The sequence below is a fragment of the Pelophylax lessonae genome (assembly GCF_965119305.1).
Source record: "Pelophylax lessonae genome assembly, chromosome: 12".
NCBI lineage: Eukaryota > Metazoa > Chordata > Amphibia > Anura > Ranidae > Pelophylax > Pelophylax lessonae.
The window spans coordinates 16,203,946-16,230,884 of NC_138779.1; the positions used below are offsets into that span (position 1 = coordinate 16,203,946).

Consider the following 26,939-nt stretch of genomic DNA (forward strand, 5'->3'; position numbering starts at 1 on the left):
ATTACTAGTAACAAAAAAACATAAAAATGACATACATCTTTACCGCAGTATGTAGACGCGATAAAAATGCGCTTATTGCTAATTTTTTTACCAAAAATTTGTAGCAGAAAACAAATTGGCCTAAAATGTTAAAAAATTTAGATTTTTACATTTTTTGGGGGGAATCTTATATAGCGGAATGTGAAAAATATTGTTTTTTTTTTTTTCAGAATTGACGCTCTTTTTTTGTTTATAGCGCAAAAATTAAAAATCGCAGCTCTATTTGTGGGAAAAAAAGGACATCAATTTTATTTAGGTACAGCGCCGCACGACTGCGCAATTGTTTGTTAAATTAATACAGTGCCGAATCGCAAAAAATGGCCTGGTCATTAAGGGGGCAAATCCTTCCCGTCCAGAAGTGGTTAAAGTAACACAGTGCTGTATTGCCAAAATGGCCTGGACACGAAGAGAGGAAATCTTCCTGAGGTTAAGAAACAGAGCAAATTAAAAATAAATAAATTATTGTTATGGTTTCCATACAGTTTCAATGGTTGATCTTTTTGATGGCTGTCATTTTTGGAAGCTCTCATCAGCTCTGCATTAGGCTCAGTTAGAGCGCTTGGTTTAAGACAGTCAGCTTCCTGTGCCGTCACTCGGCACCTCCGTACTACACACATATATATATATATAGTATAGATCTTAGGAGTGCCGCTGGAGTATGACTGCATATCATTACTGGTGTGAGTGGAAGTCGTTTAGCTCGAGCAGAATCTTTTTGATGTACATTGAAAATGGGCTCATTACAGCCTCATTGGGAAATGCTTTTGAATCATCTTGTTAACATACATGCAGTATTTGTCAAGGTGAACGGAAATGAAATGATTTGACATTTCTTTTCGTTTGCTGAACAAGACCGGCCGCTATTCTGCACGCATAAACTATAATATTTAGCTGATGAGACCTTTATCTTTGTTTAATCAGGTGTGGGAGCTCAATTTTATAAATATTTTGACTAAATACGTCTAAAAGCTTTCATGGCGGCTCCTCGTGGGTTGATGTTTCTGTGTATAATGAGCTGAATGTCATATACGTTGGATCTCGCATATGAAGGCACCAACGCGGAAAAGTTGTTTTTGTCAACTGCCCCCCCCCCCCACACACACACACACACTACATTAACTCCTTATCACCCACCTCAGCATACTTTTAAAAAGTTCTGAAGGGGAGCAGTATGTGGGATGGACCTAATGTTGCCCCCCCCTGGACAGTACATGGTGGGTACTGTGGACTTGATGTCCGCTGACACCCCCCGATGCTTCAGTACTGAGGCAGATCGCCATTCTGTCAGTACAGAAGGCATGGATCCTGTGTCTCTGCAAAGCAGGGGCGCCGATTCATGCCTTCCCCTAGTACAAGCACCTCCCCCACAGTAAGAAAACACTAGCTAGGAACACAGTTAACCCTTTTATCGCCCTTGGTGTTAACCCCTTCCTGGCCAGTGTCATTAGTAAAATGACAGTGCATATTTTTTTTTTTTTTAGCACTGATCACTGTATTAGTGTCACTGGTCCCCAAAAAAGTGTCAGAAGTGTCAGTTAGTGTCCGATTAGTGTGCCGCAATGTCACAATCCCACTATAAATCACTGCTCGCCGCCATTACTAGTAAAAAAGGAAAATAAAAAAATTAAATAATATCCCATAGTTTGTAGACGCTATAACTTTCGTGCAAACCAATCAATATACACATAATTCTTTTTAGCAAAAATATGTAGCAGAATACATTTTGGCCTAAATTGATAAAGGAATTCGATTTTTTCAATTTTTTTTAGTTAAGTAAAAAATGTTGGGTTTTTTTCCCCAAAATTGTTGGTCTTTTTTTGTTTAAAGCTCAAAAAGTAAAACCGCATAGGTGATCAAATACTACCAAAAGAAAGCTCAATTTATGGGAAAAATATGACTTTGAAAGTACAGGAAAATATCTGTTGAATTGTCAGACATGCATTTAGCCCCTGATTTTCTCTTGTGGGCTTATAACACACAGGGTTTGGTTTACTAAAACGGAAGTGTGCAAAATCTGGTGCAGCTGTGCATGGCAGCCAATCAGCTTCTAAGGCTGGCCATACACTATACAATTTTCTTGTTCAACTTTCCTTTAGATTTACCAAAACCATGTAATATAGGGTCAAACCTAAACACTTTCAATTTGTATGCAGTCAGGCAGGCCCTTGCACTACATAGTTTAAGGTAAATCTAAAGGAAATTGAATAAGAAAATTGTATAGTGTATGGCCAGCCAAACTTCAACTTGTTCAATTAAGCTTTGACATGAAAAAAAACTAGAAGCTGGGTCTATGCAGAGCTGCACCAGATGTTGCACTCTCCAGTCTTAGTAAATCAACCCCACAGTATTTTTGTAGTGGTGTTAGCCCTGCCCACTTTTCTTTTGCTAAACTAATCAATTTATCTCTACAACGTAGACACTAATTATTCTGTTGTCTAATATAAGAATTGATAGGGCTAATTTGACTCTTTCAGATACCATAGTAAGTGCGGACAAAATTCAGGACATCTCTGAATTGATGACATTTTTTGCACTGGTTAGGGTTTAAATAATTAGCCGCTAAATTGCTTTTACAGGCAGTGGAAGAGGGTCCCCCTCCCGCCATCCTCCAGTGCCTCTCTGGGCTCTCCCATCTTGGCGTGGAGTCCAGCTCTGAAGCCGATGGTTCCACCTGCTTACCATAGAGGTGATCGGAGTGCGGAACATCCCCAATCTCTATGTTATAGGAAACTGGAAGTGACAAGCATTTTGTCACTTCCAGTTTCACCAGATGTAAAAAACACCATTTTTTAATTAGGGAAAACATCTAATCACATCGATCAACTCCTTCTATAGCTTTCGTTTTAACTTTAAACAGAATGGGTGAGACTTGGAACCCCTGACTGGAGTTGGGTTCTAATTTAAGTTGTATGCTATCCACTAGAGGTTGTATCGTCAAGCTTATGCATGAACTGTAGGCTCTGGTCACATGAGTCTGTACCAATTTTTCTTTTTCTTGGTAACTCAAGGAGAAGCCAGAAATATATGGAGCTGAGAATACATAGATTTGATTTACAACTTTAGGGGCTGCAAGTCCCATAATGCCAAATAACCAACAACGAGGCCATTTTCGGTCAGTAGAGTGGCCTAGTTCCCTTCCCTAGATGAAAAGCCAAAGCCATGGGCAGCCAAGCTCTATTCAAAGACTTAATCTTCAGGTTTGACTGAAGTGTACCTTTAACTCCCTCTTTTCCTTGATTTAGAAGGAAAATTAACAGTCAGCCAGCTGCAAGGTCAGACGTTGTGACCAGTACTGAACAGATATTCAATAGAGCATACAATAACCGGAGTCCCCGGGGACGCATCATTCTTAGGAAATATTATGTGGATGATCTCACAATTACCTCCATCCAACCTCCAAGAGACTTCACACCATGACTCCGGGTCTTAACGGCTCTCATTTTATTTTTTTCTGATTAGAAATTACGCCTGAGATAGAAACAGACGGGAGAGGTAATACACTTGTGAGAATACCCTTGGCTTACCCCAGTAATGAATTTTCAAAAGAAAAAAAAAAAAAATTACATTTTCCTTTTTCTTCTACCCAACCTCCCGTTGTATTGGAAATATCTAAGGAATGTATAAGATAAATGGAAACACACAGCCAAGTTTTGTGTATATAATTTAGTATTAAAAATCAGAGACCTTGGGCAGCATCGAAAAATTCAGCTTAAGGTTGAGCTCATGTTGGTCCTGTAGTGAAGAGTTTTTCGGTGGCGCCATACTTGTGTGTCGTAATTCCACTTATATCATTTATTTTTTAGTGTTTCCTTTAAAAGTGTTTCTAAATCCAAAAATAATAATAATAAAAAAAAATAACACATTGCCGCTTGAATGTGGTGGCTGTATTTATTATCCTTTTTTCTTTATTTTAAAGCAAATCTTTACCCATAACAACTTAATAAAAATAATGTTCTTTAGTAAGGAACATACAATGCACACTAACAATTATACTACCAAAATTAGTGCTGTATATTGCCTCCTGCATTGCTCTTATTTCTTCTTACTGAAGGCTGCCATTTTGCTGAAGCCCACAGCCCCTGAGCAGCAGTAAATATTTAGGCATGTCAGCAGATTGGCCTGGCCTCTACATTTTCAGCACAGTGCCGGAAAATAGAGAGCAACAGAGCATGTGCAGGGCTTGCTGAGACAATGTATTACTGGATTTTAAACAGTATAGACACTTATTTTTAAGGTTCTATATAGCTTTACCTGCAAATGGGGCCAGTCTGAAGTGATCTATCAGTACTTACTTTTCTGACTAAAGTTCCATTTTAACCTGGTAATTTTGTGAATAGTACTTCCTGTCTCTGAGAGACTACACTCACCTACCCACTGTATGTATAGAGGGTGCTGAAGTTGTCATCCTAGGCTTCCCACCTCATTGGACTACAAATATGTCTTCATCTTATCATCCTAATGACATGGGGGTGGGTAAATGTGTAGTTTACAGAAGAAAGCTTGGAAGGAATTGAACATTTTTAGGAAGTTACAAGGACAGTACACAGCTAACTAGATCAATATGTATTTTCTGTACTTGCTGAAAATGTTCTAAAAAAGAAAATGAATACAGCTACCATGCAAGCACTGGCAAGCTGCAATACATTACATTTTTGTTTTTGATGTTAAATATTCTTCCCTGTCTCCTCAATCCCCATAAAGCAGACCATACTTTATGCATTATCTTTCCTTCAACCATAAAACATAGCTTGGTTCCCGCATCAGGGTTGATGGGGGGAACCCCACCCTCTGCGCTATTGTGGGAAATTTCCCAGCCGTCAGAAAATAACGATCACTGCTGGCAGCTATAGCCACCGGCAGTGATCAAATGAAAAACCCTGACAGGCTGGTTGTACTAAGATTGATCAATAGCTTGACCAGTGGCCTCACTGGTCTCACCTGGTGTGGTAAAACATGGCGTCACCCCCCCCCCCCCCTCCCGTCTCCAGTATAATCCTAGTATCTAAAGGGTAAGTATTCTAGCATAGTCCTGATCAATAGATACTCCAGTATAGTCCTGTAAGTACTCCAGAATAAGTACTCTAGTATAGTCCTTATATAGACTTATTGGTAGGTACTCGGGTATACTACTGGTAAATACTCCAGTATCCTAGACTTATTGGTAAGTACTCGGGTATACTCCCGGTAAGTACTCAGGTATCCTGTTCCATCTGTCAGTCCTGGACAGTCCTCTCGTGGTAATATGGTCGGGGGGGGTAGTGCCAGGTGGGGGAGGGGATCAGTACTCCCAGGGCAGAAGGCAGCATGCTGTGTCCAGTCCTAGTGGCAGAGTTGGCGAATGATGTGCCGCTTCCATCAGGTCCCAGAGTCTCCCCCTGGCCACTGCATCCCTCTGACACATGCGGAGGGGCCACATGTCACTAGCTGGGCTGGGCTGGGCTGGGGCTGCTAGGGTGGAGCGGAGAGTGTAGAGGCAGAGGCTAATGCTGGGAGAAACCTGCCCAGTGAAAGGAGAGTGCAAAGGGGGCAATGACCCCAAACTGGCCCCTGTAAATGATGCGGTCGGTGCATGCGTGCCGATCCGCGCGCTGCCACAAATGGGGGTGCCACCTTCGTTATTGGATATCACTTCCTACTTGATGGTATCACCCCTCTGGCGGGTGTCATCCGGGTGCACTCTGCACCCCAATAGCGACTCTACTCAGATTGATTTCAGTACAACCAGCCTGCCCATAGATAGATCGAAGTTTGTCTGGTTCCTGCTGAACCTGCTGAATATCGATCTGTTTATGGCTGGTTTAAATTGGCTCGAGATTGTCAACAGGATAGTAGCATTGACAGCTGACATCCTATCAGTTAGAAAAGGCATTATTTACTTTTCAGTGCTGAAATTTCAGCCCTCTCTCATCTCCCAATGTCTAATAAGAGAAGCATTTAACTCCCTGCCATTCCTGAAAATCTTGTTCCTAAACTGATCCATTCTTGGATTCTATTGGTTAGTTGGCTAAGAGTCGGTTCACACTGGGCGGCACGACTCTGTACTACTTCGGGGGCGACTTGTGCATTCCCATGCACCACGACTTCGGAGTGACTTGCACGGACTTCCCATAATGGAAGTCTATGCAAGTCGCTCCGAGGTCGCCCTGAAGTAGTACAGGACCCTTTTTCTAAGTCGGAGCGACTTGTGTCGCTCCTATTAGAACAGCTCCTGTAGCAGTCAATGGACCGCGAGGGAGCGCGACTTGTCAGGCTGACAAGTTGCCTGACAAGTCGCGCTAGTGTGAATCGACTCTTAGTCTTTTATTTATTTATTTACTTTCTGTTTCAATCTGTTTATTGAACATTTTGTATATAAACAGAGAAGAGTAGAAAGGTACAAAACCAACCAATTCATATCAGCAACTGGAAGACATTTTATAGATAAGAGTAACATCTGTGGCATTCGTTTTATTTTTTTTTTTTTTTAACATGACAAAAGCTGTCCCAACCCCTTTAAGTGATGAAAAAATGATCTACAGGAATATGTGAGGATAGTGATTGACTGAGCTGTCCATTCTATCTCATAATCAGTAGTAGTAAGTATAGCTATTTGGATAAGTAATGGGCTTCTTTTAGCACAGCTGAAAAGTAAGCATGATACCAATGTGGAAAGAAGACCATAGCTCCACCTTCTGGCTGGATAGAAGGCTGCATATTAAGGTGATGTTTTTCTACACTGTTATTTTATTTTGTTTGTTTTTTGTCACTGTCTATACACAATATTTCTTCGTTTTACCAAAAAACGTTTATTGTGTGCCGAAGAGTTCTCAGAGCACTATGGGTTTTCAAAAGAGATACCAGAGCAACTTGCTCTTCAGGTGCCTTTGTGTTCTTGAAACCTTGGACTCCAACATCTAAAAAAGGGATGAGTCATTGCTCTAATGACACGCTGAGTTCTGTAAACAAACAAAAATATACCATGCAAATGATGTAAAAAGAAGATGCTCCACGTTCTAGCCGGATAGAAGAATACATACCATTATTATTCAATATTTTATACTTTCCAGACCTATTTTAAACACCAGACAAACAGCTAAATATACAGATGAAATACATATAAATAGGCTGTCTTTCCTGCCAGAGGATTTGTGTTTCTGTCCATCCAGTTCAGAGATGTACACAGCTCTGCCACATAGCAAAGCTCTATCTGGCAGAGGAGGGGACCTGATCTTTTTCGGGTGCAATTAAGTAATACTTATAGGTCTTTTTCCTCCCCCAGCCTGTAAATTGGACATTGAAAGCAGAAGCAGCCTGATAAACTCATCTCTCTGGCACTCAACTTTCTCTCCTCTTATGCCTCGTTTCCATTGAGCGGTACGGTTTGGTTCGGTACTGTTCATTACGGTTCAGTACGGTACACCTTGATCAGGCTTGCGTTTCCACCACCAACAGTACCTAAGCTCAACAGTACCTCAACAGTATTGCTCCACCCTGTTGGTACGGTACTAATGTGCTTTGTACCCCAACGAAAGGGTACCAAAAAAGTGGTACGGTACGGTTCGGAATTAGGGTACCATTTACAACTTTTGACAATAGAAACGGCAAAAATTGCGTACCGTACCGTACCGCTCAGTGAAAACAGGGAATTAGTGTGTTCCTTGTTAGGATACGTCATGGAGTAACCTGGCACCATTAAGAACAAGGCTTTTTGCCTTTTGTGTGCCTTGGGAGGTAGTTACAGTATTATTGGTGTGAACGGGCCCTTAGCAGCACAACTGATTAGCTCCTTATACTGCCTCTCCCAGTCTGGGGTCTGCTGTTCACAAGATACCGATACTAGGTCAAATTTAGATAGTCACGCTGCTTGCATTAAAAAATGTATTAATGTATCAATGAATACACATCTGCATTCATTTAATAATTTGTGTCTTTTATATGAGCTAAGTTTAAACAAATTACTGATAGTTTTACACATTTAGGGCTGGTTCACACTACCGCGGCACGACTTCGGGGGCGACCTGTGAAGTCGCGTTCACCACGACTTCGGCGCGACTTGCACGGACTTCATATAATGAATGTCAATGCAAGTCGCTCCGATGTCGCCCCGAAGTAGTACAGGAACTATGACTTGAGTCGCTCCTATTAGAACGGTTCCCGTAGGACTGCATGGACCGCGACTTGTCAGGCTGACCAGACAAGTCGCGGTAGTGTGAGACCCTGTTCACACTGGGGCGATCTGACTTGCCGGGGCGACCTCACAGGTCGCGGCCCGCAGCTCGCACCGTGACCTCGGAGCGGCCGGCACGGACTTCATAACATTGAAGTCAATGAAGGTCGCTCCAGGTCGCCCCAAAGAAGCTCCGGACCCTTTTTCTAAGTCGGAGTGACTTGTGTCGCTCCTATTAGAACGGGTCAACAGCTTCTCTATGGCAGGCGACCTACGGCGACCTGTCAGGCGACCAGGTCGCCTGACAGGTCGCCCCAGTGTGAACGGGGTCTAAATGGGCACTTTTAGTCCGGACATTAAAAAATAACAAAATAAACAAACAAAAAAAATAATAAAAATAAATTCACACACATATATATACACACACACACACACACACACACACACACACACACACACACACACACACACACACACACACACACACACACACACACACACACACACACACACACACACACACACACACACACACACACACACACACACACACACACACACACACACTCCCTTTAGAGAGTAACTCAAGTTTTGTTGAGAAAAAACCCCTCCCCTCTGGGAGATCTTTGTACATTGCAGGGATTTTAATAAACTTTGGTGCCAATTCTTACCTTTTGGTATTTTGAAGGACTAGGTGTTTGTTTGTCTGTGTCCATGTTCAGAGTGAATCTATATGGAAGTGATTTTATAATTATCAATTGGCTGCCGCACCTGTAGGATTCAGTTGCAGGGTCTGCATTCCTTTAGACGTGGTTTCCCTTTGAGAGTGTAACACCAAAAATGACATTTTTGTTACAGGGGATGCCAAAAATATGATTTGTATCTTAGTGTAGAATTCTAGAAAAATCAGAAAGCCAATCAAACAGGCAGGAAATTACATTTCCAGGGGGCGCTCTGTATACCATCTGTGTACGGAGCACCTCCAGGTGGCAATATTGCATTTTACAGAAAATGACAGCGGCTGCAGATTGAAAAGGAAAGGTATTTTTTAATAACATTCAATATGACTTGTTATGTCCTAATTATATATGCTATATATATTTTTCTTTTATTTGCTAATTTAATTTTTTCCAAGAAAGTGGAGTTACCCCATTCAATACCTGGCCCCATTCAGCTTTCGGCTTAGCTGAGCTCCCAAGCCCCCAGAGGGAGGACATCCACCACCGGAGGGATATACGCCGTGTTATGGGAAACTCTGATTTAGCAAAATATTTGGAGTGGAGCTGACAGAGAGATACAGAGAGATATAGTAGTCAAATAATAAGCTTTTGACATTCAGAGATGCTTTTCATTAAGTGTCCTTCAGAGGACCAAATGAAAACGTGGAGTCATAATGGTTTTTAGTAATAAGAGCAATCAGTCTGCATAATTCTGCGATTTGTACTAAATGCAAACTTGCACTTTCTGAATCGGTTCAATCCTCGGCTTTGTCGGTAGTCACCCCCTCCCCCTTCTCCTCTCTCGCTTTCTTCCTTTGTGGTCTTCTGTTGTCCAAAAAGCTATTATCCCCAACTTTATCAGAGCCTGGGAGCCCGTTCAGATTTTTAATGATCGCGGACCTGCCAAACTTAATTTGGAACTGACTATTAGCCAGCTTATCAATGAAGTGGAATCACCAATTTCCATCTAATGTAGCCTACCACACATAAGTATGTTAATGTAATTGCGAAGAAATAACTGCAAATTATATTGTGAGTCTTGGAGTCATTTACATCTTGTCTCAATCTGTAATCTTCATTGTGTCATTCGCATTGAACCTGTTTTTTGATTGGTTAATACTAGTATTTCCATGTAGTAAGGGCATTTATATATGGGTGGTGTCAGGGCTGCTAATAAGGCAGTAGAACTGGTCCTGTTTTACCCCAGGCCTCATCAGCTAAACAGGGGGGCCCAGGGCAAATTTATTGTTCATTTTTGCCTAAATAAATTTCACTAGACCACACCCCCAGCTTGACTACCAGGGAATACATTACATTTCCCTGGGCCCCATTAGGTCAAAAGAGGGGCACAGGAGGTAGGACTATTTTTATTTTTTAGGGAGTAGGGGGATAAAGAAAGTGCCACTGTTTCACTGCACCCCAGGGGGGTAGGTGGAGTGCAGGCGGGGTTGTAAGGCTGTACAGGGGGCCTTGTGATTTCTAACAGCGGCTTTGGGTGGTGTTGGCTGGAGCACTGTCTAGGACAGCAGTAAGGGGAAGGAGGCAAAACCTTTTTTGGGAGAGCTGCGGGGTTAGACACTCTGGGGTTGATTTACTAAAACTGGAGATTGTAAAATCTGGTGCAGCTCTGCATGATAGCCAATCAGCTTCTAACTTCAGCTTGATAGAGAAGAGAAGACATGAAGATTTGTTTCATCTCCTGAGAGCAGTCAGGGTAAGGGTTTACAACCACTTTAAAGTGACAGCTCATCATTGGCGTCCAGTTCTCTCATAACAGATTTACTTTAATGGGTAACTCCACTTTCGCTGGAAAAAAAAAGCAAATAAAGAAAAAATAATATAGCGTATACATTTGCAATCATATTGTATTTGAATGTTATTAAAAAATACATTTCTTTTCAATCTTCAGCCGCTGTATTTTTTTGAAATTGCAATATGACTAGCATCTTAGTGCAGACTTCTGGGAAAATTGGTGAGCCAATCACACAAGCAGGAAATGATGTTTCTGGGGGTGTGGTCAGTATACATTCTGTGTACAGAACACCTCCATGCGGCCATATTGCATTGCATTTTCAGAATATTACAGCGGTTGCAGATTGAAAAGCAAAAGTATTTTTGAATAACATTCAATTACAATATGATTCATGTTGCAATTGTATACGCTATATTATTTTTTTCTTTATGTGCTATTATTTTCCCCCACGAAAGTGGAGTTACCCTTTAAGCAATGAACTGACAAAGGGGAGGAGCTTTACCGAAGGTCATTGTCATTTCCTTGTACCTTTTGGCAAAATGGTCTCTCCATACATACCTGGATAATGACATTGGCCTAATTTATGACATTTCACTACCTTAAAATACCAATCCCCTCATCCCTTTTTTAAGCCTTTCGGGGAAAGCGATATCGCGGCACCGTTTTGGTGCTGGCGCACTCCTTAGACTTTAAGAACTTTAATTTCTGCAGCTTCCTAAGGTGTAAATCGATTTTTGTCACATTCTGTTGCTCCAACCCCTTTAATTTAAACGTCAGGCTCTGCCAATTTACTGTTAGCGAATCAGACGCACCCAATCCAGATCTGGAATTAATGGGCTGAATCATGCCTGAAAGCAGAAGATATGACTTATGTGGATGTCACCCACTGGCTTTTTATGGAAATTATTAATAAATCAGTAATTCCATCTGCAAAGATGTTGTTGTGTTTATAAATATTTAATTTACCTTCAGGTGTCCAAGCGTTCCGTTTCTCTCTCTCTCTCCTCAAAGCTTGATGACTTTGCTTTGCACTCAGCAGAACAGAGAGAGTGTGTGAAGTTACTGGTGTAATACTATACAGCTTATGTCTGGCAGGGAGATCTGGTGTGTGTGGCGGCGCCGCTCATTTAGATCTTGTGACGTCTACGGTTGTGTAAAGGCTTGAGCTGGATCCACCATATACAATTGTCTTTAGATTTTTTCCTTTAGATTTACCAAAACCATATACTATGAGGTCAAACCTAAACACTTTCAATTTGTATGTAGTCAGGCAGGCCCTTGCACTACATAGTTGAAGGTTGAACAAAAGTTGTATAGTGTGTATCCAGCCTTAGTCTGTGTGACACTTGGGGCCCATTCTCATTTCTGGGTTAAGGCAAAGCACGCTAACATGCACGCATTAACCTATGTCAATACAGGGCATGGCAATATACCTGCTCTATGTGTAGAGTGTTGCTTTACCATTCATCGTGTCTGACACCCCAACGCATTGTATAATAGAAGCGCAATACACCAAGCAACATAGCAAATATATCATACGTTGTGGTGCGGTGCCTTTTTAACCACTTCAGCCCTGGAAGGTTTTACCCCCTTAATGACCAGGCCATTTTTTGAGATACTGCACTGCGTTACTTTATCTGACAATTTCGCAGACGTGCGACGCTGTACCCAAATAAAATGTATGTCCTTTTTTCCCCAAAAATAGAGATTTTCCTTTAGTGGTATTTGATCACCTCTGCAGTTTGTATTTTTTTGTGCTTTAAAAAAAAAAAAAGACAGACAATTTTGAAAAAAAAAACCAAAACAATATTTTTTACTTTTTGCTATAAAACATATCCAGTAAAAAAATGTGAAAAATCTAATTTTTTCATCAGTTTAGGCCAATATGTATTCTGCGATAAGGGTATATTGATTGGTTTACTAGTAATTGCGGCGATCAGCAATTTTTTAGCGGGACTGCAACATTGCGGCAGACAAATTTGACACTAAGGGGTTTATTTACTAAAGCTAGAGAGGGCAACACCAGCTTGTTTAATTAAGCTTTAGCAATAAAACCTGGAAGCTGATTGGTTTCTCTGAAGAATTGTGACAAATTTTGCACTCTCTAGCTTTAGTAAATAAACCCCTAAGTGACACTTTTTGGGGACCAGTGACACTAATTCAGTGACCAGTGTTAAAGCACTGTCACTGTACTAATGACACTGGCAGGGAAGGGGTTAACATTAGGGGCAAACAAATGGTTAAGTGTGCTCCTAGGGAGTGCTTTCTAACTGTGTGGGAGGTGCGTAACTGGAGGAAGACAGAGATCTGTGTTCTTGCTTAGCAGAAACATAAGATCTCCATCTTCCTCTCTGACAGAACAGCGGTTTGTCTTGTTTACATAGGCAGACCGCCGTTCTGCCTCTCCTGCGAATGATCGGTGGGTCCCTGCAGATATCGCATCCGCCGGACCCACTGATTGGCTCCCACTGTGTCCAATTACAGCAGGAGCGAGTCACTGGCGGCATGCGCATGTGCCCCAGTCTCAGAACACGAACCAATTTACAGGTATGTCGGTTCGCGTAGGAGGGTTGCCCTGCTGCAGTATATCTGTGTGAGGCAGTCCTTAAGTGGTTAAAAAAGGTCATGTATGCTTTTCATCTGCTGCAATGAATTAGCAGTGCATTTATAACACATGACATAATGCATGGTAATCTGTATGCATTTATACATTGCGATGTAACAGTTATAGGGGTTGCAAACTCGTTTATAAAAATAAAAAAACAAAAATAAATAAATAACAAACATGTTATACTTACCTGCTCTGTGCAATCGTTTTGCACAAAGCAGCCCCAATCCTCTTCCTCTTGGGTGCCCCATCAGCAATCCAGACCCCTTCTCTTTATTGGGTGCCCCCCTGGAAAGCAGCTTTCTGTGGGGGCACCCATGCGGGCTCTCTCCCGAGTCCCGCGGCTGTGTCTATTGACACAGACAGTGGGACTCGGCCCTACCCCCCGCATACCTGGATTTGATTGACAGCAGCGGGAGCCAATGACTCCCACTGCTATCAATCTGTCCAGTGAGGAGAGAGACAGCAGCTGGAGCCGCTGCGCTTATGCACATCGCTGGATCAGATTGGGCTCAGGTAAGAAAAAAAGGGGGGGGGGTTCTAGGTGGAATTGCAGCACAGAAGGTTTTTCACCTTAATGCATAGATTGCATTAAGGTGAAAAACCTTGAGGCTTTACAACCACTTTAACCACTTGCTGACTGCCGCATGACTATCTACGTCGGCAGTCAGCCCCTCACAGGCAAAGTGATGTAGGTCTACGTCGCTAGCCTGTGAGGGTCTAGGGAGCGAGCGCGCGCCGCCGGAGGCGCGCTCCCGCGTGGTCACGGACCCCCCGCGCGTGTGACCGGCGGACCCGATGTCCGCCGGTCACTCTGCGATCGCCGCTGCAGAGGGTAAACAAGCCGCCTGTCATTCTCCCCTGTGTAGAAACTGTGATCACACGGTTCTACTATGTAGAACCGTTGATCACTGTTTCTACAGCTCAACAGACAGCCAATCACAGTTAGAATCACGCCCCTAGGGACACACACAGCCCCTCCCTCTCAAATAAAGTTAACCCCTTCACTACCAGTGTAATTTTGCAGTAACCGTGCATATGTATAGCACTGATTACTGCAGTAATGTCACTGGTAACCCCAAAAGTGTCAAAAATGTCAGTCAAGGGTCCGATCTGTCCGCCGCAATGTCGCAGTCCCGCAAAAAAAAAACTCGCAGATCGCCGCCATTACGCTTTAAAAAAAACAACAAAAATGACAAAAATCTTTCCCTTTGTTAGTAAACGCGATAACTTTTGCGCAAACCAATCAAAATACGCTTTTTGCGATTTTTTTTACCAAACATATGTAGCAGAAAACAAATTGGCCGAAAATGTTAAAAAGTTTTGATTTTTTAATTTTTTTTGGGGGAATTTCATATAAAAAAATGTGAAAAATATTATTATTTTTGCAAAATTGACGCTCTTTTTTTGTTTATAGCGCATGATCAAAAAATCGCACAGGTGATCAAATACCACCAAAAGAAAGCTCTGTTTGTGGGAAAAAAAAGGACGTCAAATTCGTTTAGGTACAGCATCGCACAACCGCGCAATTGTCCGTTAAAGTCATGCAGTGCCGAATCGCAAAATACCCCCTGGTCAGGAAGGGGGTAAAATCTTCCGGGGCTTAAGTGGTTAAAGTGGATGTAAACCTGGATCATGAAATTTGACCTAATCACATATATCTGTAGTTTTTTCTTATCTTTCTCCAAAGCCCTGAGTTCCATGTCTTTCTGCTGTTTTGTTCTTCTGTTATCAGCTTGATAACTTCTGATAAGTTCTCCACAACTGAGATTAAACCAGGCTGAAATTTGTGTTGCGAGGTTGCTATAAATAGATTAGCAGGGAGCTTGTCCTGTCACAGCTCTGCAAGTTTCTGCCTATGTGGAGAGGGGGTGTGTGCCTCTTCTCCAATCAGCTGTCTTGGCTTTATGCCAAGAATCCACTCCCTGCTGAACAGAAAGAGAAAATCTCTAACACGATGTGCTCTTTCTAAAGAATATATAAAGCTGAAGACAACAGATATACAAATAAAACTTATTTAGGGAGATTTGATTAATCTCTGTGTATCACCTGAGGCTGTTCCCTTTACTGGGTATATGTGAGGGTTTACATCCCCTTAAGTGTGAATGGGCCCTCAAATAAATGCTGAACCTGCAATGGTACAAACAGAGCTTGTTCACTATCAGACTTCAGACCTGCTGCCTCTGCTGGTGCAATCTGGTAGTGGAAGATGCTTGAGGTGGTTGTAGCTGTTTTAGTGCACTTGTGACAGAAACAATTGAGTACTGTCCATGATACTTTTTTTTAAACAATTTTTCAGAAGGTTTCAGGGTGTACCCCCTTCTTCAAGGTGCAGGCAGCAGTACAAAATACTCAAAGTTTTAACAAAATTATAAAGTTAGGGAAAAAAAAAGCACAAACAAATGTACACAGCAATGGTAATTAAACTAGGAAAGTTAGGCCGGCCATAGACGGTCCGAATCTAAGCCGGTTCAGGAGGTATGGGCCAAGATTAAAAACATATATGGGCAGGTTGAATGTACCCAAGTTGATCAATTGATTAACTTGGGTACAACTAGCCTGCCGGAAATTTATATGTGATTATTGCAATCAGCTGTTATAGCTGCTAGCAATAATCACTGTCTTCTCCCGGTGGGGACAGCTTAGACTTTCGTTTTCTTACTGATTATCCAACAGTTTACAACCCCCCCCCCCTCTCTCTCTCTCGCTCTCTCCCCCTCCCTCCCTTCCTTCCCTCCTTCCTTTCTTCCTTCCTCCCTCCCTTCCTCTTTCCATCTGCTTCTTTCTTCCTTCCTCCTCTTCACTTGTGCTCCATCCTTCTCTTCATTCCTCTTCTCTCTCTCTTTCTCCTTTTTGTTTTCTTTTTTATCTTTTTTTTTTTTTTTTGTATGAAATGAATAACAAAGTATTGGGATGTCATGTACATCAACAGGATGTTTACAGTGTAGCAACAAAGAAAGTACTTTATTGTCATGACTACAGTATACATTGTATCAAATAAAGTGTAATAAGGAAAAGCATCTGCTCTTCATTGTCATTCATTCATAGATAAATGTCAAGGTTCTGGAATCTGAAAAGTAGAAGGCGGTGGGTTTCATGTGAGCTGAAAAGTCCACCAAGAGTATACAAAAGTATAGATATTATAAGTCACAGAATGGATGTATACACAGTATCAATAATTTAAGTTACAGAACCGATGTTCAAGATTAAACTCTCTTCTCCCTCTCTCTTCTCTTTCTCTTTACCCCCCCCTTCTCTTCCTCTCTCTCCATCTCTCTCTCCTCTCGCTCTCCTTTCTCTCTCTCCTCTCTTTCCCCCCTCTCTCTCTCTCCTCTCTCTCCCCCCTCTCTCCATCTCTCTTTCCTCTCGCTCTCCTTTCTCTCTTTCCTCTCTTTCCCCCCTCTCTCTCTCTCCCCCCTCTCTCCATCTCTTTGTCTCTCCTCTCTCTCCTCTCCCTCTCTCTCCATCTCTCTCTCTCCCTCTCTCTCCTCTCCCTCCACCTCTCTCTCTCTCCCTCTCTCTCCTCTCCCTCTCTCTCCATCTCTCTCTCCCTCTCTCTCCTCTCCCTCTCTCTCCATCTCTCTCTCCCTCTCTCTCCTCTCCCTCCATCTCTCTCTCCCTCTCTCTCCTCTCTATCTATTTCCTCTCACTCTCTTCTCTCTCTCTCTATCCCTCTCTCCTCTCTCTCACTCTTCTCTCTCTCCTTTCTCTCATTTTTCCCTCTCACCTCTCTCTCTCCTCTTTTTCTTCTCTCTTTCTCCTCTCACTCTTTTCTCTCCTCTCTCTCCATCTCTCTCTCTCTCCCTCCCCCTCTCTCCTCTCCTGCTCTCGCTCTCTCCCTATTTTCTTTCTCCTCTCTATCTCCTCTCTCCTCTCTCTCCCTCTCCTCTCTCTCTCTCTCTGTCTTCCCCTCTCCTCTCTCTCCCTCTCTCCCCACTCTCTCCTCTCTCTCTTTCCTGTCTTCCCCTCCCTTCCCCCCATCTCCATGCCCTCCCTCCTTCCTTTTTCTCTTTCTATCCCTTTTCTGCTCTTTCTCCCAATTGACAGTAGTTATTAACTAATCTATTAATTTTTCATAATTATCACACAGAATTTTCATTTTTCAGCAATTTTTGGAGGTAAACTTGGCTCGGCCTTTAACTACTTTACTGGATCATTGGCTATGCACTTGAATGGCACAGCGAACATAAGAAAAACATTAAGGCTCACTAGATTGTCAAAATATATATCACTGACAAACACACAGACATGTCTGCCAAACAGGAGGCAGAAGGTCTAACTCAGCATAATCCAAGTCAATGAGCCGAGGCAAGCCATGCCCGGACTCCTGACTCTGACTTGTAAGAGCTGTGCTCTTTTCGGGGCGCCGTCTGGCTCTACCTCCTCCAATTCAAGGTTAATGTTTGCAGCAATAAAAGCGCTTTGAGTGAGATAATGTGCAGCCCAATGTAAGCAAGGCCTCTTTAATATATAGGAGAGCTCAATAACACACATATGGACCACCAATACCACTGGGCATCTGAGTTAATACAAACAAATCTGGATTAAGGTGGAACCCCACCTTTTATTCAGCAATAACTGCCTGATTGGGGTTGTAATATTTTACTACTCTAATAAGCATTTTTTATTTCTAAGTTCTCCACATTTCTGGTAAAACATCAGCAGGACAGGAAGTGAGGATAAATCTCTCCAAAGGAGCTCCAGATATTCTTCCATCCACCTTGTTTGTGTGATTTGAGGAATCTGTTGTATGGCCAGCTTTAGACCAGGGATTCCCTGGGAGCCAGACTCTGTTCTCTGTTTTCTTGATGACTTACAGAAGTGATGGCAGAGCAGGGGCAGCAATTGCTGCTCGAGGGAGGATTCTCTTCTCCCTCCAATTGCAGCCTAGCTTGGGTGGAAAATAACAGGGAGAGGGGGCTCCCACTGAGAACAGTCCTGATTTCCATTACACACGACCACTAGGGAGTGAGGGCGGACCGCATTTTTACCTGTCGTGCCTTGTTATGTGACATATCACTTGACCAGAGACAAGAAGAAGGAGAAGCTGCCTTCATTCCCTGGCAGACATGCTGAGAAGGAGTTCCTTTACTTAGTCTCCTTTCTCACCCCATACTCAGGCCCACTGATTTACAAGAGTTCCTAGGCATGCAGATATGTTATATTGTCTACAAATAGGACCCCCTGGCCTGGAATTGTCCCTTAGCTTGTCTTTATCCAGTCCTTGGGGCACTATTCCTCCCATTACTACAAGGCACTATTCCTCCTACTGGGCACTAGCAACGGGGCACTATTCCTCCTACTGGGCACTAGCAACGGGGCACTATTCCTCCCATTGCTATCAATGATGGGGCACTATTCCTCCCATTGATACCAACATTGGCCACTATTCCTCCCAATGACACCAACAGTGGAGCAAAATTCCTGACACTGACACCAATGATGGGCCCTTATCCCTCCAACTAATGCCAATGATAGGGCACTATTCCTCCCATTGATACTTATGTTAGGACACTATTGCTCCAGCTACTACCAATGCAGCACACTATTACTCCAATTGATACCAGCGATGAGGCACTATTCCTCTAACAAATAATACCGGTGAAGGGGTATTATTCCTCCAACTAATACCAAATTCCAATGATAGGACACTATTCTTCCCCATTGATACCTATGTTGGGGCACTATTCTTCCAAGTACTACCCATGCAGCACACTCTTACTCCCATTGATACCAATGATAGGGCACTATTCCTCTAAGAAATACCAATGATGGAACACTATTCCTCCCATTAATATCAGTGAAGGGGTACTATTCCTTCAACTAATACCAATGATGGGGCACTATCCCTCCAATTATTTCCAATGATGGAACACTATTCCTCCAACTAATATGGATGATGGGGTGCTATACCTCCAACTAATACCAACAATGGGGAACTATTCCTCCTTCTACTAACCTACTGTAATTTTTTAAATCACCACTGACCACCAAGCCTGAGGCATTTTTTACTTCCACTGATTCTGGAACATTCTCTACTTCTACTGGCCACCATCTGGCCCACCTTCAGTGTAAAGGAGAGTAAATTATCCATTTGTTTATAATGTTTGGAGACCCCTGTTTTATAGGGAATGACATCAAGAGCTCTGTAGATATTTTATAGGTGTGACACCACACTGTAAATACATTATAACCAGGGGCAGTGACATCACTTGTTGTCCTTATTGTGATAACCTATTTGATTTCTTTGCAAAGTATATTCCAATTAACAATGTTGCCTGTATACTTTATTATTGTAACTTTGCCTTTTTCTTCTACTTTTTCAGGAAATTGCAGCTTACTTGATAACATTCGAAAAACATGAAGAATGGCTGACGACCTCCCCCAAAACAAGGTAGGAAAGATCTTTCCAGACCGTACCCGCTGTAATTACCATTGATCCTTTTGCCGATTATTCATTGTCCGGCCGTGGAAAGACCTGATTGCAGGTGGCATGGATTAAATACGTTTAATGTTTCACATTTTCTGGTGGGAAGAGAAATTTGACTTAAATTTGGAAAAGGAGCAACGGATGTTGGAGACAAAGTACTTACTAAGGATTGGTATTAAGGGGGAATTATCATAGAAAATGTAGATCAGTCTGTAGATCAGTCAATATTTGATTTAGTGGATTTTATTAAAAATATATTTAAGAAAAACAAAACATAAATATTCGTACGAACATTTGTTCGAAAATCTTCTAGTTTATGGCTAGCGTTATGACTGTGACAGGTATGAAGAGAACAACATGGGGTGGGGAAGGTAAGTATTAGTGGAAGGGGGGTTGGGATATCAAGAGAACCAATCACTTTGCCCATTTACTCTAAGTGTCCATACAATACAATTATAATATAATCAGTGCTGTACTTCCATTAAAATAACCATGAGTAGGCAAATAAAGATGTTATATTTTACTGAATTTAAATCTAATTACTTTCTCAGTTATAAGAAGCTCAGAGTGTCCCATGCTGGGAGTGAAAACAAGAATGTCTATGACGATTTCCCCTTTAAGCTTTCCGTTAGGACCTTTCAGTTAACGGCTTTTGGTGTTAATTGGGATTTTCTGTGTTTTCAGGGCATGTGGTAGTTGATGTTAGTTTCCTGGATGTGTCTCACAGTTGGCGTTTGATGCTGATCCGCACTGTGGTTTTGTTGAAGCAAAGTTAGTTTTCTGATCAACCTGAGCTGGTTGGGAAAATGATAATTAAAGGAAAAAATATTTCCAGACAAAACCGACAGTTCAGATCTGGGTATTTGCCTTTGGGATTAATTTTACATCGGCATCTCTTTAACCACTGTCGCACATACATTTAGCCAGTTCTAAATTGTACCTGTCACTTCCAAAAACATGTAAAGATAGCTCCTATCCAAGCATACAATATCTTCAAACATTTGTGGACCTCTGGCCATCACAAATATATTATTTATTGAGCATTAATATGGAGTAATCCCTCTCCTTCCTTTGTGTTTAAAACATCCTCCACTCTTCTGAGAAGGCTTTCCACAAGAGTTTGTAGGGTGTCTGTGGGAATGTTTGCCCATTTGTCAGTTCAGGTACTGATGTAGAATGAGGAGACCTGGCTCAGAACTGGCATTCCAGTTCTTCCTAAAGGGTTTCAATAGTGTTGAGGTCAAGGCCACCTAAGTTCCTCCACAGCAAACCATGTCTTTATGGAGCTGGCTTTCTACATAGGGGTACAGTCATGTTGGAACAGAGAGGCCTCTTCTCCAAAATGTATACCAGTAGATCTGAGCTGCACTATATACTACATTATTTGCCCCTGATGAAGTGGATCAGTACCCACAGAAACGCGTCGGGCCTATTTTGATGCTACTCAGCAACATGTATCGACTACTATACCGATCATTGTGCATGCACATGTGTGTATTTTATCCATGTTATCCATGTATTCCAGCTCATATCTACAATGCATTTTACTTAATAACCTTTTTTGATTTCTGTAACATGCAATGTTTTTACTATTGCAATAAATATTTTTCATGCTATATTGGCAAGTTCATGCATCTCACTCAAAGTCTCAACCTTTCCCCCCCTTTGCCTTTTCCCCAAAATATTACCAAAAGAGCACAATTGTCTACAATGCCTTTGTACGATGTAATATTGTCAGTACCCTTCACCGCAAACACCTGAACTCAATAATTTGGAGGGGTGTCTATACATTGACTGATATAGTGTATCAGTTTGGAGCGGGATGACCCTTTCTTGGATGTATACTTTAATAGTAAGTTTTTTTTAGCCATAAGCCTGCAAGGACAGAACTGACATTGGTTTAAAAGGTCCAGTTTTTAATCTGCATCCAAATTCATCCCAAAGATGTTCAGTAGGGTTGAGGTCAGGGCTCTATGTAGGCAATTCCAGTTCCTCCACACCAACTTGGTCAAACTATGTCTTTATGAACCTGGGTAGTACACAGAGGGCACAGCCATGCTGGAACAGAAAAAGGTCTTCACCAAATTGTTACCACAAAGTTGGAAGAACAAAATTGTCTAAAATGTCTTTGCATGTTGCAGTTTTTAAAATTACTCTTCACTGAAGACAACAGAACTCAAAAATCTGGAGGGTGGTCCACAAACATTGGCTCCTATAGTTTATCAGTTTTGAGTTGGATGAGCCTTTCCTGGACTCCTAGATGTGTGCTTTACATGCAGAGTTCAACAAAATGGGGGCCGTCTCCAACCAGGGACTGTCACAGTCGGCAGTCGACCACCATTTTGTTAGAGCCTGACAAGCTAATCCTGTCTACCTTGCACCAGTCTATTCACAAGCTGATCTGGCTAATATAAGTTTGGGGGGCATTCATGCTGCACTATTTTCTTTGTTTTGGGTTACATGCAGAATAAAAGCTTTTTTTGATTTCAAAAGTTATTCAGATTTTTTTAAAATCTGCAGTTTTTAAAATAATTCCTGGTGATCCTGCCATAGATATCCTTGTTCAGGTTCTTCCTGTTATAGGGTGACAACTGTCTCCCAATTGTTCTTCTGTGTTGTCACTTTGTCGCATGCACCCCTGATGGAGACTACATACAGCTGTTCCAACACACATCACAAACTGTATGGTCCAACATTGTCACTAACAGGAAGCCAGGTCCGAACAAAGATGTGCAGCTTTTGCTGAAGTGTGTGTAGACAGGAAGTGGCTGAAAGAGGCTGGAGGAGATCAGTAGCACTGAGATGCTGCATTGGACAGAAAGACAGTTGTTTATGATACACAGTGCTTTAGGTAATGGCTTACATCTACTTTAACACAGGATAAAACTCAGTTTGCAAAGGAATGTCTGCATACTTGTTGGCAACCTGTGTATAACTGACTAATCCACACAGCTCCATCTCTTCTGGCTGGGAACGCATATGCCATACTCCACTGTATTTTTTGCTGAACAACAACAAGCTTCACTGATGCCAAGTTAGGTCAAACAGACATCCCCCCATCAAATGCGGATGCCCATTGGGTGAAACTCATCCAAAGCAAAGTCACGTCTGACAGGAGTGAGAATTTCTGTCTGACCTAAAATGTCGTCAATAAAGCTTGTTGTGGTTTAACAAAAAATACAGCAAAGTGCGGTTTATATGCTCTCACCAATCAGAGATGGAACTGTCAGGGTTAGTCAGTTACACACAGGCTGTCAACAAGCATGCAGGCAGTCCTTTGCTGCAAAACTGAGTTTATGTGTTCGTAAGTCTGCAGGGGAAAAGGCAGATCCCAGAGAGCCTTTGAACTAATGGCTGCATGTGCTTACCTGATGTCACTTATACATGTCTGCTAGGCAAGAGGGAGGGGAGCCGTCCCCCAAATCATGCTTTGCGTGTAAACTGATCTCCCCTCCTCTTTAGGTCTATTTTACAAAAAAATATTTTTTAGTCACCTGTTAATATGTAATCTTTCCATTTATCTAACTCATGTTGTTCACCTTATTTAAAAAAAAAAAAAAAACTGTGTTTTAATTAGTGTTTTATAGTAGAGAAAATGAATTAAAAATATGAAGCATCTCTCTGCCGTCCCTTTAAGGGATGAAGGTGGCTGCGTCGTAGCCTTTCTACAGATCACTGATACATTAAGATAAATCAACATGTGATTCACTGTCGTCGCTTTCCATTTATTTGGCTCTTTTGCAATAATTTATTAATCCTTTTTAGTGGAATAATCCATCTCCAACGAACACAACATAGAAAATGAGCCCATCATTCCAATTGTCTCAGTCAGTCTGATACTGCTTGAATCCTATTTGATCTGTTATCAGCTTGATTACAGAAAAATGCGCTCTTCTATCCTCAATGCGTTGGGCTTGTATATGCTGAATTGTATTAAAGTGAAACACGTGTGAAACATTGTCATGCATATAATACAATTATACCGTAGCACATCTGGTGATTGCTTACCATATCACGTGCTGATGTTCCCAAATTTCTCCATATTTAACTTGGCAGAATTGCTTTGTTTTTAACCCAGGAAAGTGGCAGAAGAGTGGAGGGGGAAACGTTTCGTTTTCTCCTACTGAGCAGCTTTGATTTTGTCAGAGACACAAGGCTGTAATTTGGTTCTTTACTTAGTTTAAAGCTGAACTCCGGGCAGATATAATAGGAAATTATGACAAATTATCGCACAAATTAATGCAGCTCTGTATTCAATTATTACACCATTAAAGCGGTTGTAAACCTCAGACATGAAATATTAACAAAGCATGCCCCCTTTATAGTGTGTACTTGTCCTAATCAAGAGCACTAAGTGTCATTTCTGTTAGCTGCCCCGTTCTCTGCTATCAGCATGAGTCACTTCTGACAAGTTTTTCTGACACCAAAAGTAAAATGGTGACAGGGGAGGGAGCTCCAGCTGATTGACAGCCTCAGCTCTGTTCTTGTGTGCTGTGTAAAGGGGGGTGTGTCTCGTCCCTCCAATCAGCTCTCAGAGCTCTCCTCACTGACCTCTGCTGAGTGTAACTTCAGCTCTCCGCCCCCTTGTTTCTGGACTCTCAGGCAAGCTTATAAATTCCACACTTTGAACTGATGTGGAGAGGAGAAGACGGCAGATAAACAGGTACAACTTATGTAGGAGGATTGGTTTAATCTCTGTGTATCACCTGAGAATAGTGCCTTCACATGGTAAATAGAAGGATTTACAATTACTTTAAATGTATATACACAGCAGATCACAGAGAGAGAAGGAGGAGAAGCAGCACAAGGAGCCAATCAGGTGTTAGAGTAGAGCTCAGCGAGAGGTCAGGAGAAGCAGCACAGGAAGCCAATCTGGCATGCTGTAGTACAAATTGCCATGCTTATAGAAGGAGATAACAGAGGACAGAGAGAAGAACTCATCATATGACTGCTTCTGCTTTCACTTGCCAGTGACAGATATTGGGGGTGGGGAGGGGAACTGTAAGGCCTCGTTCACACAGGCAGCCGGGGTATGGTTAATACAGACAGTTAAGCTGCGGTTTCACCGCCACCTCAAAGCTACCTAACAGCTGGGGGCTGCACATGTGCTGCTGCAATGATTTACGTTACTGCTGCTGCCACAGATTGAATGCAGTTTGTTGAGCTGGCAGGCGGTACCACCTGTCCAACTCACCCATTCAAGTCAATGGGGCCACATCGCAATCTCAGGTCCGGCACTGCAAATTTACAGAGGCTGGTTGAATTGACCAGTGGCACTGCCTGTCAACCCCCCCTCCAATCAAATCAATGGGGCCATGCTGCAACTGTGAGCCAAGCGCATTAGTCCCATGAAAATTCCACAAAAAAAGAAAAAAAAAAAACAGGCAGGATCGCTTCCTAAATGCCTGATAGTGGCAACTTAGCTGCCTTCTGTGGATCCTTTTTTCGAAAGCTCCCAAGTGTGAACTTAGCCTAAGTATACAATATGGATTTCATCTGTGTGTGAGCAGGTTGCCTGCAGTAAGTCAGCTAATATTGGCTCCCCTAGACAGAGGGAAGGGGTTAATGTTTTACCGCCTCCCTGCGCTTTTCAGGGTCTGACCTCCCATCCAGTGTTTTTAAAAAAGAGAGAGGGGTAGGGATCCCTAGGGTGGAGAAAGAGAGAGAGCAGTCGAAGAAAGAAAAGGCCACTGGGACCTGTGGTCCACATCATAGAACACCAACTCATCGAGACACCATTACCATGGACACCGGACGTACCAATAATGGACTATTTCTATGCAGGTATGCTGGGGCAGTCACAGTTAGGGCTAATTTGTGAAAATACTTTTGGCCTGTTCCATTCAACTGCTTTGATCCTGGTCTGAAGGTATTTAAGGGGTGCATGTTGGGTTTTGGTGTATCCCAAAGAACCTGGGTCTGTAATTGCACTATTGGGTATAAGTAAACAACACCACTACAAAGGGTTAACTCAGCATAACAAGAAGAGAAGGTAGTTGCTATAGGTAACCAAATGGAAGAATATGCTACAAACAACAAGTCGGTAGGTGTGGTACCTGGTGAGGTGATGGGTCCTCCAGTAGCGAGGGGTGGGTGTTTTGGTTCCCTCTTTGGCAATCTGGGTAACAGGGAGCAGACTAGCATTACGGAGATCTAAGGCCTAGTATTGAGGTATGGGAAATTAAGGAGCTAATGAGCACTCATGAGGTCCTGGCGGGAGCCCATTTTGCCCCCCACATACAGGGCGAGAAAGCCCTTTCCATAACTTGGCGTATTCCGCAGGATACACCCACCACCTGCACAAAGAAGACCACCACTAATTAGACCATGACTGTAGTTAATTTTATAGAACTTGTCCATGCTTGCCCAGCAATAGTGCACGTGTCTAACCATGCTTGCTTCCTGATTGGCTCCTACATGAAGCAGCCTCCCTGGTTTGGCGGAGATGTTGGTAAGGGTTGTATATAGCAACCAGTCCCAGAATGAGGCTCGGGTCCTCCACGTGCATGCTACAAGTCACTATGCCGTCCAACATGTGTACTTGGCTGTTTGCCTGGAGTTTAGCTTTAATGTATAATTAACTCCTTACTGCAGGTGAATCAACCACAGTAATTGAAAACACTTGCACCAGTAAGATTCCCCCGCAACAAATGTTTTGTGACTGTTCCATTTATTGCTTTGTACAGCTTTAACTGGGGCAGAAAGTCAAAGCAAGTCGAAGGTACTCCAGGGGGACCTTTAAAAAACATTAGGATTTACCATGGCTCCTAATAAATGTGATTTTCTATTGACAATGGTGTTCCATTTTGTAGTTGATGTTAGTGATAAATAGTGGGCATTTTTTACAGTTACATCTTTGTATTATTTTTTACAGTTACATCTTTGTATTATAAAGGATAACCCTGTAGCCTCCTTGTCCTTATACTTCCTTAATAGGGGCTATAAGATTATACAATATAGCTCTCAGCCTGTGGTCCAATGCATGTGTTGATGGAACTCTTTTCTGAATTCTCATATATCCTTATAAATTATGTGGAATGCATTATTCAATATATCAGTAGTTTTATAACGCCGGGCTGTGGCCTACTGTCGGGCCGCAGCGGTGCCGCTAGTGACATGCAGATCCTGTTACCTCCCACAGTGTCTCCCAGCTCCCAGTGGTCCATCATACCCCTCAGTCTTCTCCTGCGCCCCCCCCCCCCCCCCCAGTCCCCTGCAGTGCCACTAGCTTACTACAGATCCTC

The 26,939-nt window shown here is 42.4% G+C and overlaps 1 protein-coding gene across 9 annotated transcripts in view; it reads left to right on the top strand.

The window, feature by feature from the left end:
- Positions 1–26,939, top strand: part of CAMTA1 (calmodulin binding transcription activator 1) — a 2,131,086-nt gene that overhangs the window by 519,730 nt on the left and 1,584,417 nt on the right. For all 9 annotated transcript variants that reach the window (XM_082273273.1, XM_082273274.1, XM_082273270.1 and 6 more), the window contains exon 3: positions 19,592–19,659. In XM_082273273.1, coding sequence (XP_082129399.1) covers positions 19,592–19,659 — 68 coding nt within the window. The remainder of the gene's footprint in view (positions 1–19,591; positions 19,660–26,939) is intronic.